This window comes from Polyergus mexicanus, unplaced genomic scaffold (assembly GCF_030449975.1).
Source record: "Polyergus mexicanus isolate NDT 795.1 unplaced genomic scaffold, iyPolMexi1.0 SCAF_7, whole genome shotgun sequence".
Taxonomy (NCBI): domain Eukaryota; kingdom Metazoa; phylum Arthropoda; class Insecta; order Hymenoptera; family Formicidae; genus Polyergus; species Polyergus mexicanus.
The window spans coordinates 10111582-10129271 of record NW_027223327.1 but is presented as its reverse complement, the minus strand read 5'-3'; the positions used below and the strand labels follow the sequence as shown (position 1 = coordinate 10129271).

Here is a 17690-nt window from a genome sequence, read left to right as displayed (position 1 = left end):
TATATATATATAATATACAGATAAAAAAGTCTGCAACTGCACATCGAGCTTCCATGCAAGAAAACATTGATTATATAACGCCTGAACACAATATTATTCAGTAAAATAACCGAGAGGATATCGGTATTGTGATATCAATCGCGAGAGATTAATGAGAGATTATTCAGAGCTCCCGAAATATTTAGCGACAAGTAGAACAACTTTTCTTCCTGCTGAGAAGGAGTTGTATATATGAGATCCATTATGTGCGTATAAATGTATGAATAACACGAGACCATCCGATTCCCAATAGGGTCCACTCGTTTTGTACGTTATTTGTAATTTTTTTATCATCCACGAGATAATCAAATTATTCGGGCATATTTTTCATCTAAATAAAATAATTTATTTTTATATAATGAAAGCAAATAAAATAAATGCGCAAAGCTTATTGTTAAATGGATCATATTCAAGTCAAGTATTCCTTGATGTGCATATACAGAAAGTCCCGGATTAAACGTGCTTTCTTTCAAAAATTATAGTTCTCTTGATCAATTTTGAATCAATTTTTCCTTTGACAATTTCTGGAGTCATTATTTTTGCAATCTTCTCCTTTTCAAAACAAGTCAATCTTGACATTTTATTGTTGGCTTGAAAATAAGATTTTATAAATGTATCCAAAAAATCATATTAACAGATTCGGTATACAATTTGCGGAAAACCTTTCATTATCTACCGTGTATAATTCAAAAACAATACTGATACATTTTTATAAGGGAAAAATTGACTGGACTTAGTGATCGAAAAACCTGTAATTAAAAGAAAACACGCGATCGTTGTGCAACATCCTGTATATACGCTTATAATTATGTTTGTGGTGTCTGTTTCTCTTATTGAAGTGATAAGTTGCTAAAGTCTTTTCATGTCTTTTATACAGTCATTCTAATTGTATCGATACAGATTTGCTTTACACACGAGTACGCGCTTGTCTACTCGTGAGGTATATTGATAAAAAGAAAAAAAATCCTGATATCATACACATAAATCTGTTTGACGAATTTCAGAATAAATCAAGTGGAAATTTGCCAAACAAATTACTTTTTGACGAGCCTGATTTGTCCTATCATGGACCACGCGATAAATCACAGTACAGAAGTACAGAGATATAAATTAATTAAGCAGATTGTAGTGGGTAGCAGTGGGAGATAATATTGAGTGGTCCTTGCATCAATGCAGTAATGAAAAAAAAACACAGAGAGAGAATATTCGATGATCGAGAGAATATGAATAGCAAAAAGAGTGGTACAGAGACAACGACGGAGATTTATTCAATATGAGATTTAACGTTGCCGCGTGTTTGTACATTTTTTCCCTTTAATAAAAAATGTTCCATTTGTACATATTTATTCAGTATCGAGCAACGTTACATGTGATCGAGGTCACATTTATGATACCTCGTGATCGCGTTTATTGAGCTGAGACAAAAAATATTTTTTCTTTCTTTTTTTTTTTTTTGAACGAACCCATAGCTCGTGGCGATATAACATATTCTCTGATATATATTCGATCTGGCTGAAATAAATATATTATATTATACGCATTGAGATAAAAAGAGTAAAACGATAGCATCGACCACAGAAGATACATTATATATATAATCGAAATATGGTGTTATATAACGCGCAAAAGATGACAATAATCATCAAATAAAAGTCTTAAATAAATATATATGATGTCAAATGCAGTTCAACATGACACAAACAATTGGATGTAAAATATAAAATGACTATATATATATATATATTTATAAATGAGTTTGCACAATCCTCGAGAAAGAGAAACAGAGAGAATCGAATTTTCGATTCTTCTCGCACCGTAATCACAGTCGTAAGAGGAGTGTGCGACTTTTATACGAATGTGTGAGTCATACCTTGCTATTCACGAAGAGGAGACCGACGCCCTCCATGCAAACCTGTAGGAGCCCACCTTCGCCCGTTCGCATGTCCTGCACCGGAAACTCGCCGCCGAGTTCGTAATCCACGTTTGTACCTCGTCCACGAGCCGCCGCCTTTTCCATGGCATCCTTTATGCAATAGTATACATCCTTACACTGAAAAATGATCGTTACATCTTCATTATATATCTGATATTTTGCAGACAGTATCTGGTTGCAATCTGAATCTTGATTGCAGATTTTCCACTTTCATTTACCTTCTTTTGATATTTTTCCTATTTAGGAAAAAATTATACATGTTTAGAAAATTTTATAAGATTTATATTAAAAAATAATTAATTTATGTTGTATAATTTTAAAAGTTTTTGTTTTATTCTCAGAAATAGATGTTTAAAATGATTAAAAAATATACATGAGATAGAAGAAAACGTTAATTTCCTTCTTCGTTTAATCTTTCTTTTCAGAAACATTGACCTTCTTGGTACAATATTATAATATAATATTATACCAAGAATTATATATAATATGTAATATACACAGACCTTCTTGGTATAATATTTGTGTAATTCCGTGCCCCCGCCGCTTCTCCTCCACAAGCATAAAACCTTATTCTTCGGGCTATATGTCATATTGACGACACGTTCGTACCACCAGCGCTCAACTATCACGCCGTTCACCGATCTTAGCACAAGACCATCGTGGCGAACCTCGAGGAAACGTAGATCACCTTCAGCGTCGACCCCCGAATGCACGGTGAATGACTGTCGGTGCATTTGTCGTGACGTCAGAGGCTTCAGATCGATGTCATTTCCATGCTACGAGAGAAGAAAAAAGGCTCGCATTGATCGCAGTTTTTTGACAGTCGTTTACAGGACACTTACGAGATTATTTATTTGATCGAGAAGTAGATTTAATTCCTGGCTGTAAATGAGGCCGATGTGACTCTTGCCTAATAGTCTGCGCACTTTTCGCTTTAGTTCCTCCTTCTCGACGTTCAGCATCACCAGAATGGCGGTGAGATTGTGCAGCAGAGTGCATAATAGTCTATCTTCCTCGTGTTCCAACCGTCGTCTCTCGCTCTCGCTTAAACTCTTATATCTGTGTCGCGCGTACAACATATTTTTTGACAATATGTTTGATGTATATTTTTTTACATTTACTTTTTATATATTGAAACAAAGTCCATGTTTACCACATTGAAGAATGTGATTTTATTATTTATTTTTTACAATTTGTGTTGCTTTATTTATGTCAAATACTTTGTGGATGCTTCTTACCTCTCCATCATCTCTCCGGGTCCTTGATCCATGCCCATCATGTCGCGTTCCTGCGACACGGCGTCTAAAAAGGCGTCCTCCCAAAATTGCATTTCATCCCACAAGGACGACCTGTCCTTTCCAAGTAGACCTGAACAAAACACGGTAACAGTTTTAATTTCAAAGTTTATTAATATGCGAGAAAATAATCAGTTTTGTAAATATTTCCAGACAATCGTGATCATCGTATCATCTGGGATATTTTTGACCGATTGAAAAAAATGTATACCTTCGAAGAGATATGTTCTCGCAGCTTCTGGACTTGGTAAAGTTGTGGTAGGTATCAAATTTCCGCCGTGATAACGGAATCCAGTACTCAGAGACGACTTGCTGGACCAAACGCTGCCGGAACGCTGCTTACCTTGCCGAGGAAACTAGAATCACAGAATCGGATAAGAACGACATTAATAGCCATAACATGGATAAAAATTCTAATAAAAATCTATAAAAATTTTAATTTTAAGCAATAATATATTTCTCAAAGAGAATATCTCTTTGTCCGACTTTTTTTATTCGATTGATATTCAAACTAGAAATTTATTTATAACTAAATGCGAAATAATGCCATCTCTCTAAAGTCAAAGGGTAATTTGATTGCAGGTACGAAGAGACACTTGGTTATGTATCACGTATACACGAAAATTTGTTCTTCAATATGATCGTAATTTAAATTGCAGCGAAACACGTCACCATTACCCTTCGATAACAATTCTCTATGCGATCTATCAGCGTCCATTCGTGTTCCTGTCTAACAAATACAGAGGTATTGATGCGACTCGAGTGTTCGGAACTACTGGAAGCTTGTGTTGCGTCAAGTATCGACTACACATCCGAGTTGGTCAAATGTCAAAGGATATTCTATACTGATTTCCTGAAGTGCTTGAACATTTGAGTGTCATACAATTCATTAATTTCGCTAACACACAGTCAATATACATGTCACATTCGAGATTTACGTTACATGATCTGGACAATCGAGATTTACATGACATGATCTGGGTATGTATCTAGTTAAACTCTCTCGTCGATTAATTTTATGAGAATGGACGATGCTATTAGCGTTGTGTTGCATTGCGTTCTACAAGATATATATATATATATATATATGTATATATAAAACAATTATATAAATTTACAACTATATGTAAAACTAATTCAGTAGATAATTTACATTGCCTTGCTCGACCTCGCTATCAGACACGGTGCTTCGAAAGGAAGCTTGGTGCGCTTGGCGAAAAGCAGGATTAGTGATAATGCTACCTCCGTCTGTGGATAAAGCTTCGCTGCTTCCCGTTCCACCACCCCGCCCACTCTAAAAAACACATGACACGTGTGCATTGCATGTTACAGTCAAACGTTAAATATTTATTGTGTGTTTTTGTTCGTTACTGGTTGTAGAAGGTACCGCGCTAAAGAAGCTGTCAAGTCAATAGCATATACATTTTATTATAAAAAAGAGTTACTCTTCTCATCTGTTTTAGGACGGAAATGTTTATGTGGCCAGTTTCAACAATTGCGCCCTTGCGACACCTATTATATAAAACTATCGATCAACTCTTGAAACTCGAACTTAAAATAAAGATTAAAATAATTGTCTGAATAGTTTGAGATATGAATCGGAAATTCTTTCTACCTCCGAATCAAATGAGGTAAGTTTGCTTAGAAGTTTCCCCTTCTTCGTAAACATGTCCAGAAACATGTCCGTAGTCGATTGACTCGTGTCCCCTGTCGGCAGTGGTTGCGGTATGTCCAAATGTACTTGCGGCAGTTCTAATATTTCCCGAAAAATATTATCAGTTACCAGTTTATAATATACATTTATTTAAGATACGTATCTTTCAAATCGACAAACTCGATGTTTATTTCAAAGTTTAACAGAAATAAATAATCAGTCTCTATTATAGCAGTACCATAAGAATTAAAAATTTACAAATTTATAAATTACAAATTTTCTCGCAACCGTGTTCGGAAAGAGAGACACATACCCGGTTTTTGCGTAGTATCCGTGAAATCAGATTGATTCGGAGATTGCGGTGATCTCAAGTTTTCTCTACTGCCGAACGGACTAGATGCCTGCAAAATACAAGTGTGTGCTTTCTTCCGTTATTAAATATATATATATATATATATATATATATATATATATGCAAAGTTTAAATAAATATACATTTTAAATTGTTCTATATGACGTTATTTATATACGCATAAATTATATATGTATAGGAATGTATTTAAAATTTATATACCTGCGACATCAAAGAACTGTCGAAACCACTTTCGGACAGATCTTTGCTCCAGTAATGTGTGTGAGCGATTTCCATCAGTTGGAAGACAGAGGCCATCCCGCCTAATCCGAAATTATTATATGTATGCGCAAGACCATGCGTTACTGCTTGAAGGCACTTTAACATTCCCTTATACACGGGTTTCGATATGGGCTGTAAAAGATTAAAGCAAATTAAATAATATTTGATTGCATGTTTGATACACATGATAATAAATTTAGCAAACGATAAGGCACTCTTAAATAATTTGTGTGTCTAAAAATTAAGGGAAATTAAAAATTTACCACATCATCAATATGATCATCCGGACTAATTTTTCTATTTAGACCTTTATTCAGTTTCGTTACGACCAAATCTCTGTAATTTTCATCCTCCATTAGCTTCTTCAATCTATTCAATTTAAGCCAACCAACGCCTTCGCCAGTCAACACTTGCGTCACCACCTGAAAGAGATTTAGAAGAATTAAAATTGAGTAGCATTGTTATACGATACTTAAGCTAACATTTACAAATACTTACGTCGTTTAAGAAGGCTTGATTGTCGCTATTTGTGCTAGAACGTTCCGCGTTTTGCATTCTCTGCGCATCTTCTTGATTAACTTTATGCGAAGAATGTTTTATTAACGAGGAACGTTCTACCAATCCTGTCTTTCCTGCAACTGTCAATACACATATTTACGCGCTGAATTTTATTTTCAGATTCAAAAGATTAATCAAAAACGTCCGGATATTACTCGTACCTTTGGGAAATGGTGCAAGAATAGGATTTATCTTTTCTTTCGATTTCTGATTCTGCGGGAAAAAGCTGCTGCCTCGATTAGAATTATTTTTGTTACCTGTAAGTTAGATATAACTTTATTATTCTTCTTCCTCGATAGATTAAATCGTTAATGGCTATCATGTAACGATAAAATTTATAGATACAGTGAAAGTCTCAAAGAAAATTACAGATCGTAACGCAACAAAATAGTACAAATTTTTTTTTTCTTAGAATAATATATGATATATTTTTTCCTCTAGATTTCATATTCTGTTACAGAATATATGGTAAACTTAGAATTTTTAATTATTAATGAATCATATAACTCTCAATAGAAAAATAGCAAACGTACCGAATAGATCGCTAAACATACTACTGGTCTGCGCGGCAAAGCCATTTAAATCGCTACTAATATTGCTGAAAAAATCTCGCCCGACGCCGCTCCGCGTATCCGACGCGACCAGTTGATTGCTAATCGAATCCTTCCGCTGCTGCGTCATACTGGGAGATGATGGTGCATGTACTGGCGACTGTTGCGATTCTCCGAGGCCCTAAATACAAACAAATAGCGATTACATGGACAGATGTCTTCGATAGATTTTTAAAGTTAAAAATACGAGTCTCTAAAATCTTAGATTTTTTCGTGTACCTTGAGCAAACCCTTCTTCGTAGCGACTTCTTTGGCACTTTTCGTCAAGTCTCCGAACGTGCTCTTGCCAACATACGTTAAATCGTCCAAAGTATTTTTACTGACACCCGTAGCAGTTTTGCTCATCTCTAGCGCGGTCTTGGACGCTTCTTGTACCGACTTGGTGGCCTCGCCCATCGCTTTCTTAGTTTGTTGCGTTAACTAATTATAATCAGAGTATAAGAAGAATCGCGATTAAGAATATATTCATTTTGTCAACGTTATATATAATGTTATAGGAAAACATACTTGCTCCAGCGGTGCGAACAGACTATCCTCGCTTGCTTCTGTAATTTTTTCTTTCGCTTGATGCGTGAGCTACGATGAAAAATAAATCGGATAAATAAATAATGTCAAGAAAGAATCTGACTATGACGCAATTATCTATTTGATAGAATTCTAGAAAATAAACGCAAATGATCATCATCATCATCACACGCCTTGCTTGTAAATACCTTGTCCATATGCGCGAGTAGTCCGTCTTGGCTGCTCTGCCTCGTGGTCTCGCGTACCAAGTCCTTGGCTTGGCTGGCAATCTGCTCGAACAGAGAGCCCTGCGAGCCCTGTCGCAGAACACCGTTTCCGGTAGAAGTGGTGTTGGTGCTGGTGCTGCTGCCGCCGCTGTTTTGCCGTTGCACTGTGCTATTGTCGTTTTGTTTCTGCTGGATTGCCGGTCCAGCCGATGTCTGACGTTGAAGCTGAAGTGTCATCGACGCTTCATGTTGATGACCGGTGACGGCGCTTATCTGTCGCGGCAGAAGAGGTCCGCCGGTGGTGCTGAAGCTGGACGCCCTCGCCAGGACGTTGCCAACGCTTGGCTGACGTTGTAGACCCGGTCCGGTAGGTGGTACCTGGAAAAAAAATACTCGAGCATTCGCGACTATTCTTTACTCTCCTAAAAACAAAAAAAAATAAACATTCTTCTTAAAAAATCGGATACGCGAGTCTTTTCTCACCTCGCTTAGTTTGAAAATTTTTATATTGCCAATATGAAAGAGAATGCAAGTCGGCAAAAAAATATATATAATATCCTGAAAATTTTGTTATCACTAATAAATTAATAATTTCAATATATAAAAATCATATGTTAATGAAAATGTTTTAATTACGCAGGATTTTATATAGAAAAGATTCAAAAATTTTTATAATAGAAATAAATGCTTTTTTTTCTCTCTGGAACGTTACATATTAATTGACGTATAACACTTAAGGTTTAAAATATAGAGCAATAAAATTTAATCATGCTTCAACAAAAGATGTCACATTAAAACGTACAAGCTTAGATAAATATATATATTGTACTTAACGATACAACTTATATCTATAAAGAAAATCATTATATGTTTTACTGTGATTTAAACAGCGCATCATATTTGTATGCATATGTATATATCGAGAATATTGATCGTGTTTCTTAAGATTATCATTTAATTTATAATAATCAAATTTACACATAACAGTTTAAATTCGTAAACCTGTGTCGTTAGAGAAGAGATGAGAAAATATGTATGTACATGTATAATATATTTCATATGTAAATGGCATGTATATGAAAAAAAAAAAAAAACGTGTAATATTATACGAGCATCTCAATATGCAATAACATATCTTGAAGAAATAAAGTAGAAAAAATATGTGCAGTATAATAAATCGTATTCAGGTTGAGAAAGAAAATGGTGCGATACACAAACTAGTAATCAGAGATTTAACTCAAATTTACGAAACTACATTTAATACTGAATATGATACATGAATGAGATTTAGTACGTTTGTATCTGAAGAGAGAGATGGACGTGCAAAAAATAAAAACGATGAAGATGTCTAGAAAAAGATTCAAAACAAATGTAAAGGTGAATCGCAAATAACGAATCGAGAATAAAATGCAAATCAAGAATGGAGAAGCTAACATTCTCTTTGAAGTATTCTTAACAAAAAAATACAAAGAAGAAGAAGAAGAAGAAGAAATGACGAGGACAAGCATTCTACATACTTTCACAATTTTCCCTTGTTCAATCCATTTATCATGCATCAGCCCGAAATACTCGAGAATAGAGACATTCGAATGACAGAGTTAAAGGTAACATGGGGATGAGACTCACAGGAGTGACATATCTACTGACACGCGAGGTCCTGTGAGGAGCAGCAGGACGTTCAGTGTCGTTGAACGAAGATTGAGTGCTTAAAGATCCCATCCCTGTGAATTGTCCTACCGAACTTTGTGCGCTCAGGATTGTGCGCGGTGTTATTGTCGACGCGGAGTCTGACTCAAAGCTACCACCCTCCTCTTTATCCTATGATCAAGTAATTTGTTAGCGTTCTAATCCGATGCTATTTCGTATATTATCGTAACGCTATATATATTTTTTTAGTATTTTTCTTTTTAGTCATCGCATTTACATAAAAGCCACCCATTATGTGCACCGATTTAGCAATATATAAAAAATTTACCACTTACTTTCGATGTAAATTATTCTGATGCGTATATTATCAATCTTAAAAATTATTAATGATATAAAATTACTGTTATGTGTTTCTTATAACAATAACCAAGAAAATCGATTATTTTTAATTTTTAGATTTGTCGCGTGTGTGTATATATATATATATATATATATATATATATATATATATATATATGATTGCATAACGTAAATCGTGATTACATATATAAGTTATTCTTAAAGTATCATTAAGCGTATAAAAAGTAGTGCATTAGCGAGGAGAGAGAGACAAAAGAGATTGTGAAAAAAATTTTATATACTTACATTAGTAGACTGCAAGCCTTCGTGAATTTTTGGATTTAATTCGAGTTCAGAATCTCTGTTAAAGCTTGGGCTGCTTAGATCACTGTGACTAGAAGAAGTGCTCGGTGGACTCTCGGGTCGTACCGGCGAATCTTCTTCCACTCCCGGATATTGCAAGGAACTCGGAGGATTGTAAACGTTCTTCGGATCCACCGAGAGTGACATTAGTTGAGGCTGGCTCGCTTGCGGACAATTGTAACCTGCAACATGCAAAAAGTAAAATTAAATAATTATAATATTGTACTAAAGAATTTTAAAATATTTTACCAGACAAATATAAAATTTTCTAACATTTATATCAATACAATCATATATATAAACACATATACGTTTCAAAAAATATTATAATATTAAAATTAAAGAAAACGTTTATAAATTTTGTTATAGAAGAAATAGAACTTCAAGATTCCAAAATACTCACCTGGTGATAGATCAGACGATGCCATCTCGGAGACAAAATCGCTCAAGGAGGAATAGGAGGAACTTGTGCTCTCAGCACCCTCCGAATCGGAGCCGCTTTCGTCCGTAGGTTGGCTCTCGTGCTCCCTCATCGCCTTCAAGGCGTTCGCTAGGGAGCTACCGGCATCCCAGACGGGAAAGTAGATCGGTTCGAGATTGGTCGCGTACCAGCGTGACTTGTCGCCGATCTGCGCGGGATCAAACACTCCCGTTTGCACCCGGAGAAAGGCTACGTTGCTAGGAGTGAGGGACCATTCGGCCAAGAACTCGACCGCTTGCGTGCGCGCAAACTTATTGAGGAAACTGCTCTTCTTGGGTCGCGAGCGAAGGAACGAGTTGATCTGGAAGGCGACCACCGGCCGAGGATACAGCCGTAGGGTGCGCGTATGTTCGGTGAAGTTGGCCAGCAAATTCTGTGAATTGAAAAATCGCACCATGGCGACCCGCGTAGCAATGTCCACCGAGTCCACATCGTTTCCGTAGATGAACGCATTGAAGGGCATCGAACTTTGTCCGATCGTTTTCATCGGATACGGGCCGGTCGGCCCGGATCCTCCGACCGTTTGTGACATCGACGGCCGACGAGGAGGACTCGACGACGAGCTCACGCCTGGCGAATTCAGCGGAGTGTGCTGAATGTGCGCATACTGATCGATGCTCGGCCTATGCTTCGTCGAAGCTACACTGTAAAATAACCGATTTAATTAATAAACGAATATTTTAGTAGCTGCATTGCCAAAATATTCAAACTACAAGCAGTAATGTATGACACTTTTTGCAATTAGTAAAAGATAATCTTATTTTTATTCGAATAGAAATTTTAAACAGATGAGGAATTAAATCGTACCTTAAAGTGGAATGATGGGATGCCACGCTTTCTCTTCTACTTGGTGTCTGAAAAGAGAGACGTGACGAGATCTCCTGTGGCAGCAATGATGGGCCTGTCATACTGGCCATTGCCTGGAAATTCATTAAATGGTGAATAAATTGAATTAACGGGGTTGCGCAGTTCGTTGCAATGCTCATTGCTCTATTGCGATTTTATTTCTACTGCTTTAAATCTACTTTCACTCTACGAACAAAAGCGATTACGAAATAATGTTTTATCGATTAAAAATTTTCGACTTTTAACAAAAAGAGGAACTACATTTTTTTCTACAATTGCTATTTCTATTTGCTATTTACAATTTTTATTCTAGTACTTTGGTAAATACGTGTGGCGCTACAAGAGTCGAATCGACTCTTTACGTGATAAATCATGCATGCCGCTAACTACGAAATAAAGAATATGCCACCAAGCGGACTGAGAATTATAATAAATATTTACACTAGAGCCAACTTGATCCATCAGTTGCATTGCCTGCGATGAGGGTAATGAGTCATTAAACACGTTTAATTCTTTATCGTTTAATTTTATAGTTAGGAAAGTTTACGAGTTTATATCGTCAATCGCTGTCGACAATATAATATTACCTGTTTCAAATGATTTTTCAAAATGGTACCCTCCGGTTCCGGCAATGGCGGCAAATTATCCTCGCCCAAAGCGTTTGGCGGTGTTATTTTATTGCTATCCAAATCCACGAGCCAGATATCGTCGGGCATCTTAAAGTTCTTTTTGTACAACAAGAAAGACGCAGGTATCCCAATTACGAAAGGCGTCGGCGCGAGCAGTAATTGTTCCGCACAACTCATGCATGTGGGTAACAAGGGTATTGCGGGGAACATATATTCCAACGGGTAGATCATCGTGACAAACGCCATGACTGACATGGATAGAGCATTGTAATCTCGGGACTGAAGCACAATCTGAAAATCAAGTTTCAAACGATTCTGTATTAGTATTTCCCACGAGTATCCGCCCACTAGGTATGTTATAATTTATAATAATCTATATTCAAAGTATTTATATATTTTTTTAGACGTCCATTGATATATTTTTTCAATATTTATATCTGTGTGTTCGTACCTTGTTCTCCAAAAGAATCAGCGTAAGAACCTTCAAACATATATCGACGCCGAGTAGTTCTAACGGTAGATGCAGAGGAAAGTCGACCAGGGTGAACCTGGTATGATCCGGCAAGGCGAAACACAACGGAGGCTGCACGTTGGGCGATATTATCTCGACCTCGACGCGCGTCTTTGCTGGAACAGGAACAGGGCTACTTAGCAACCGTAATATCCATGTCTCGATCTCGCGAACGTCATGGAGCACGATGGATGGCGTATCCCCCAGAACCTGCCCGGTAATAACGCTCCATACCGTGTCTCTGTAAGGAAGGATTTTGCATTCAATAAAATGTTAATATTTTCGCAAATTGTCAAAATATTATACACAAGAGATCTTGGTGCACCTGTTGGTCTGTCGAGAGGCTCCCACTTTTTGCGGTGAAAAACTCTCGTTGCACGCGTCGATGATCTTCTTCAAAACGAAAAGACATTCCCGGAACATCGAAAAGAATGGATGATGCGAAATAATGCAGAGGGAAGTCAAGGAATGATTGCGAATCCTCTGTTAAAAACATTATAAAGACGTTAAAATATATTGATAAATGTTAATATAACTTTCATAGAAAATGGTTGATAATAATGCATTATAGTATCTGTGCATATATATATATATATATTCCTGAGAGAATCAGTTGTATGTGTGTGAATAAAAATTAGAAACTTGGATTTGATTGTTCTAAGATAATAAAATTTCTAAATGAAATAATTATTTCTTATACAATTATTATTCTCTATAATAATTATTTTTTCTAAATTAATTATTTATAGAAAATTTTGTAATAATAAAAGTTATTTCACAAGCAAGATACATTAATCGATAAAGATAATAAAAAAATATCGACCTGACGTCTTCGAGAAGCCCGTGGCGATGGGGAATGACTACCACCGCTCTCGCTGTCTCCGCTCGGTGCGATAAATTCCAATCTCGGAGCGTGCTGGACTTGCGGGGTATCCGAATCCCTTCTGCTGCTGGAGCAATCTCTCTCAGAATCACTAGGACCTACTGCACTGCTCCTATAGTCGCTATAACGAACGGCTAGAGATACAGTCTTATAAATGGAACTCTCTTTTGAGTGGGTATTGCATACGTAAGTCATTTAAATTCATTTTTAAAATATACGAGGACAAATTTTTTTTATTTTTCAATTTTAGAAGATTACAGATTTTAAATTCGTGGTTTTAAGAAAGGAGAGAATTCTCTTGTTATCTTACTACTTGCTATCTCTTTCTATTTTCTTGTCTATTTTATCGTTATTATGTGTCAAAGATATAGCACACAAAACTTTTTATACTTAAATTTTTATAATTAAAATATAATTTAATTTTTCGTTGTTCGATTGCAGAGATTAAATTAAGAAAGGGACAAATAATTATAAGCCATTTCACCTAGAAAAAGCGGAATCCGTGCTTCGTTCCATGCTCTTCCTCCAGCTCTCCCTTCGAAACGTGGTATTGTATTTTTCCCTCTTGAATGAAATTCCCCCGGCAGTCACGACCCCCGTCTTCTCCATAGGTCGATAAAAATTCACGCAGATTCCGTAACGCGTCTTTCCTGCATTTTTTTTCCAAATAATCTTTACAACGTATAGATTGTAGCAATTTTATGCAATGTATATGTATATGTATGAAAGAGATACCAAACCTGAATCTTTATCAGTGAGGGTGAAGGTGAAGGATGTCGCCTCTCGTAAGGCCGTGCGTTTCGGTCCCACGCTACTGCAACCTTCCGGTTGACAAAAATAAACCATATCCAGAGGAAGAGGAAAATCTTTGTGATCCTCCACCGGATATCTACGTAGCAATTCCGGGACCTATTAAACAGTAAGATTATTATATATTATCTTTCCCTTTTATTTATTTTAATTAATAAATTCGTTTTTTTTTACATTCTGATTCTTTAAGAAAATAGATATATAAATTTATTGCAAACTTTATACATTCATTGAGATTTTTTGTAGATTTTGCAAATGGGCTTATTCCTATAAGTATTATTGTACCTGTACCGGCTGACGAGAGGCAGCAGGCGTTCTAGCCCCCACAATGGCGAGATAATCCACCAAACGGGGGCACAGGAATTTCTTTTGTATATCCATGATCGTGATCTATGTATGTACAGCTGTGTCACCGCTGTACACCGTGTATATAGGACAGCCGAGCCGCTGAACTTTCTTCAGGATCATTCTCAATTTGAATCATGATTGCACCATTATATCGTTTTTTTTATTCCACCTATAAATAAATAAATCAAGGATTTGCGCAGTTAACTTACGCCCTCTCTTATTTGCTGAACATTCCGAGTAATTAGACTTTCGCCATCCCCGATATAAGGAAATATCTTGCCGGTGTGACTATTATTTATATCTATACAAAATTTTCTTGAAGTATGATCGAGATTAATTAAAGAATATAATTACATTATCACGTTTATTTCAGAATTGTGGGACACATATTAATAAGTCAAATTTCTTAACGAAGCAAACTTTATCGAAGCAAAAGAGAGAAGCGGAAATTACGCAGAGCGACAATAAAGGGCTGTAGGAACTAGTCAGAACGAGAACTCCGAGATCGATGATTCCGAAGATCCAAAAGGATATCTGTGTCACCGTGTCGAGAAAGAGAGCGGGTATTGCATGCGCGCGGCGACCGGTGCCCCGTTTAATTCCCTCGCGATATCGAGCCCCTTCTCGTATTTCGCGCCGTGGCATAACGCGAGGAAGCAAACGTCACGTGTGCACACGAGGCCACGTACTTCCGTATGATTACATCATGATTACAGTCGCACGACAGGCGATTAACGGCAGGAACAGTATGCGGATTCGACGTTAATAGAGTCTTCGATAACGCAAAGTCTTTAGATGTTTTCAATTTTTCTTTAAACATTTCTCTGCGCTATTTACCTTGGTGCACGAGAGGCAATCGATTTGAGAATTCAATGCGACAGTGGATTAATTCTTTTCTTTATAGAAGAGAAACTCGAGAAATTCAAAGATTCAAGAGCGACACTTAAAGGAATTGAGAAAATTATATACGTTTAAAAATCACATCTCAAGTTCCTGAAAGTGTACTACATTATTATAGCAATAAATCTTTCAGTTTTAGAATGATGCACTGAACGATGAAGAACTTGAGGGTCAATTTTAAAATTCAGATCACATGATGATACTAAATTTTTCAATTTTAAAGACACATTTATATGTATTTTCATGTGTATATAAATCTATTCGTGATACTTGAAATCGATATATATGTGTAGCATTAACGAGGTTTCTAATCTCGCGATTAAAAGTGGATTACGAGCTTTTGCATATTAATCTGAAAAATTATGAAAGATGGAAGGTTCTATAAGAGAAATCGATATATTGAAAAGAGATAAAGCAAAAGAAATGTCTTAAATACGACAATAAAATTCACTATAAATAAAATCGATCAAGATGAAAATCTCAGAAATAATTAAATAAAAAAATCCATTGAGAACATTTCGCAAAATTTTGCAACTTTTCGAGCGCATTTCAATTACAGTTACTCGATCCACACTGAGAGACCCATTTTGTTGAATGAAAAAAAAATTTTTTTGAATCAACTAAATCTCTTGTTTGGATATGATCAAACAAATTCTTTAATTATTAATACAACAAAAAGATTTAGTCGGAAGATTCGATAATACTAACACACAAATTTGGTTCAGTGAACAAAATTATTAATTGTATAAAATCAAATTTTTGGTTATTTTTTATTTCAATTTTGTTCATTGAATCGCACATTTGTGTGTTAGTATTAAAAAAAAAAAAAAAAAATTTCCAACTGCAGTTACATTCGCTTTAATTACATCAACCAAACTTTATCCATATATTCAACAAGAAATTTACTTGACACTTGTCTCTTGTGATACGATAAGAAAAAGATATATACATTATATTCTCCATCTTTTCAATTCTCTCGTCGTTAACGAGAGACTAATCAGTATTTCCCGGACAGATGAATCCGCCATGATTGAAGATGCACATCATACTACACTGCACCATACTACAATTGATTGCGCAGTGACACATGAATGCGCAAAATAGCTTATGATATTCGACTAAACGATTTACGCAATTACGCAACAATAAAATTTTATTCAGATAAACAAATCCATGCAAACAAAATAGTTTGTTAGTGTAACATTTAACTTCTTTCCAGTAAGATAATTTTTATTAAATAAAACCAAATTACATGTCCAATCGACAAAATGGTTCAACCAAATAATTTTGTTTCATTTGACGAAATGAGTCTCTCAGTGCACGTTTCTGAAATACAAATGAAATTATCGAGAGACAATGCGAAGACATCAAATAATAACATCCGAATTATTTCCTTGCGGAGATCGGAAAGTTGTATTCAGCTGCGATATTAAGTAGTACCATCTGCGGTCAACCTTGTTTTGATAAGGCATACACGATAGTATTGACCTTGTTAAGCTGCTACTCCGAAGTGAATTCGATCGTAATATCGACTCGGAGTACACATCGATGTTAATAACTTTAAAATCGTAATCTACGCGAAGAAATTTCGATTAATTAATTTGGAGAAAATTTGCTTTAATCTTCGAGAAAGCGAGAAAAGCGACTTTTAATAGCTGATATGATTATACGCTAATGGAAGATAATTTCTCACCTCGCAATCCAAAGAGCAAAAAAACGCGCGTCGATCGTTTTGAGGAGCTTAACTCAATCACTTGCGCGCGATAAAATTTAATTAATTATTTGCGGAAAATTAACGAAGAACGTACACAACGCCGCATCGATCCCAAACTACGAACGAGCTCTATCAAGAGCTAGTTTTACCTTTCTTACTTAATACTTTTATCCGGGAAACCTCTTGGAGAAATTACGACTCGCGCATCCAAATTTCGATCGATTTCGAATAAAAAAGAATAAAAAAACTCGTCGAAAAAACTGGACGAAAAAAAAGACCTAGGATTGCTTAGATTGCGTTAGATTGACCTCTGTTTCATTCTATCTATCGGGAAATAATTTCCCGTCCGCAAATCGCGGCGAGATAAAGAACGTTTTTTCTCATCCACTTACATTTTACGGTGCACGTTAACGTGAAAAAATGACCGCGCGTCCTCGTCCGATCGCCATGCGAATGACAGGCCGACGACGATGTTCCGCCCGCATCAGCCGAATGGCGATATCACACTATCATACTGGTCGACGCCGCCCGGACATCCCGCAGCCGTCCCGACGTCGGCGCCGTCGACGATCGTTCGCTAAGCAGGCGCAGATGTCTCCGGGCCTCCAGTAACGGCGCCGAACGTCCCGATTCCGCTCTTCCAAAAGTGAATTTCTGTTCTCGTTTTTTCTCCTTTTTTTTCTCTATTTTCATTGGGACGCACTATCGTCGTCGCATATCCTCTGACGTTTCGTCACCTGAGCTCGTCGAAGCGTGGCTGATTA

At 36.4% G+C, this 17690-nt stretch overlaps 1 protein-coding gene across 9 annotated transcripts in view; it reads right to left on the bottom strand.

The window, feature by feature from the left end:
* Positions 1 to 17690, bottom strand: part of Rab3-gef (Rab3 GDP-GTP exchange factor) — a 25688-nt gene extending 7998 nt beyond the window's left edge. The window contains exons 1-29 of one of the 9 annotated variants that reach the window (XM_070299177.1): positions 17319 to 17690; positions 14250 to 14481; positions 13895 to 14063; positions 13639 to 13804; positions 13095 to 13275; positions 12597 to 12754; positions 12212 to 12512; positions 11719 to 12051; positions 11573 to 11605; positions 11093 to 11205; positions 10208 to 10929; positions 9748 to 9986; positions 9082 to 9273; positions 7438 to 7833; positions 7232 to 7300; positions 6944 to 7144; positions 6647 to 6845; positions 6275 to 6370; positions 6054 to 6193; positions 5819 to 5977; positions 5496 to 5687; positions 5235 to 5322; positions 4883 to 5019; positions 4421 to 4561; positions 3479 to 3623; positions 3211 to 3340; positions 2815 to 3031; positions 2476 to 2748; positions 1910 to 2089 (exon numbers count right to left, since the gene is read on the bottom strand). In XM_070299177.1, the coding sequence (XP_070155278.1) occupies positions 1910 to 2089; positions 2476 to 2748; positions 2815 to 3031; positions 3211 to 3340; positions 3479 to 3623; positions 4421 to 4561; positions 4883 to 5019; positions 5235 to 5322; positions 5496 to 5687; positions 5819 to 5977; positions 6054 to 6193; positions 6275 to 6370; positions 6647 to 6845; positions 6944 to 7144; positions 7232 to 7300; positions 7438 to 7833; positions 9082 to 9273; positions 9748 to 9986; positions 10208 to 10929; positions 11093 to 11205; positions 11573 to 11605; positions 11719 to 12051; positions 12212 to 12512; positions 12597 to 12754; positions 13095 to 13275; positions 13639 to 13804; positions 13895 to 14063; positions 14250 to 14345 (5466 nt within the window). In that variant the 5' untranslated portion in view covers positions 14346 to 14481; positions 17319 to 17690. The remainder of the gene's footprint in view (positions 1 to 1909; positions 2090 to 2475; positions 2749 to 2814; positions 3032 to 3210; positions 3341 to 3478; positions 3624 to 4420; positions 4562 to 4882; positions 5020 to 5234; positions 5323 to 5495; positions 5688 to 5818; positions 5978 to 6053; positions 6194 to 6274; positions 6371 to 6646; positions 6846 to 6943; positions 7145 to 7231; positions 7301 to 7437; positions 7834 to 9081; positions 9274 to 9747; positions 9987 to 10207; positions 10930 to 11092; positions 11206 to 11572; positions 11606 to 11718; positions 12052 to 12211; positions 12513 to 12596; positions 12755 to 13094; positions 13276 to 13638; positions 13805 to 13894; positions 14064 to 14249; positions 14482 to 17318) is intronic. The other 8 variants (XM_070299169.1, XM_070299171.1, XM_070299173.1 and 5 more) reach the window with 8 other exon arrangements.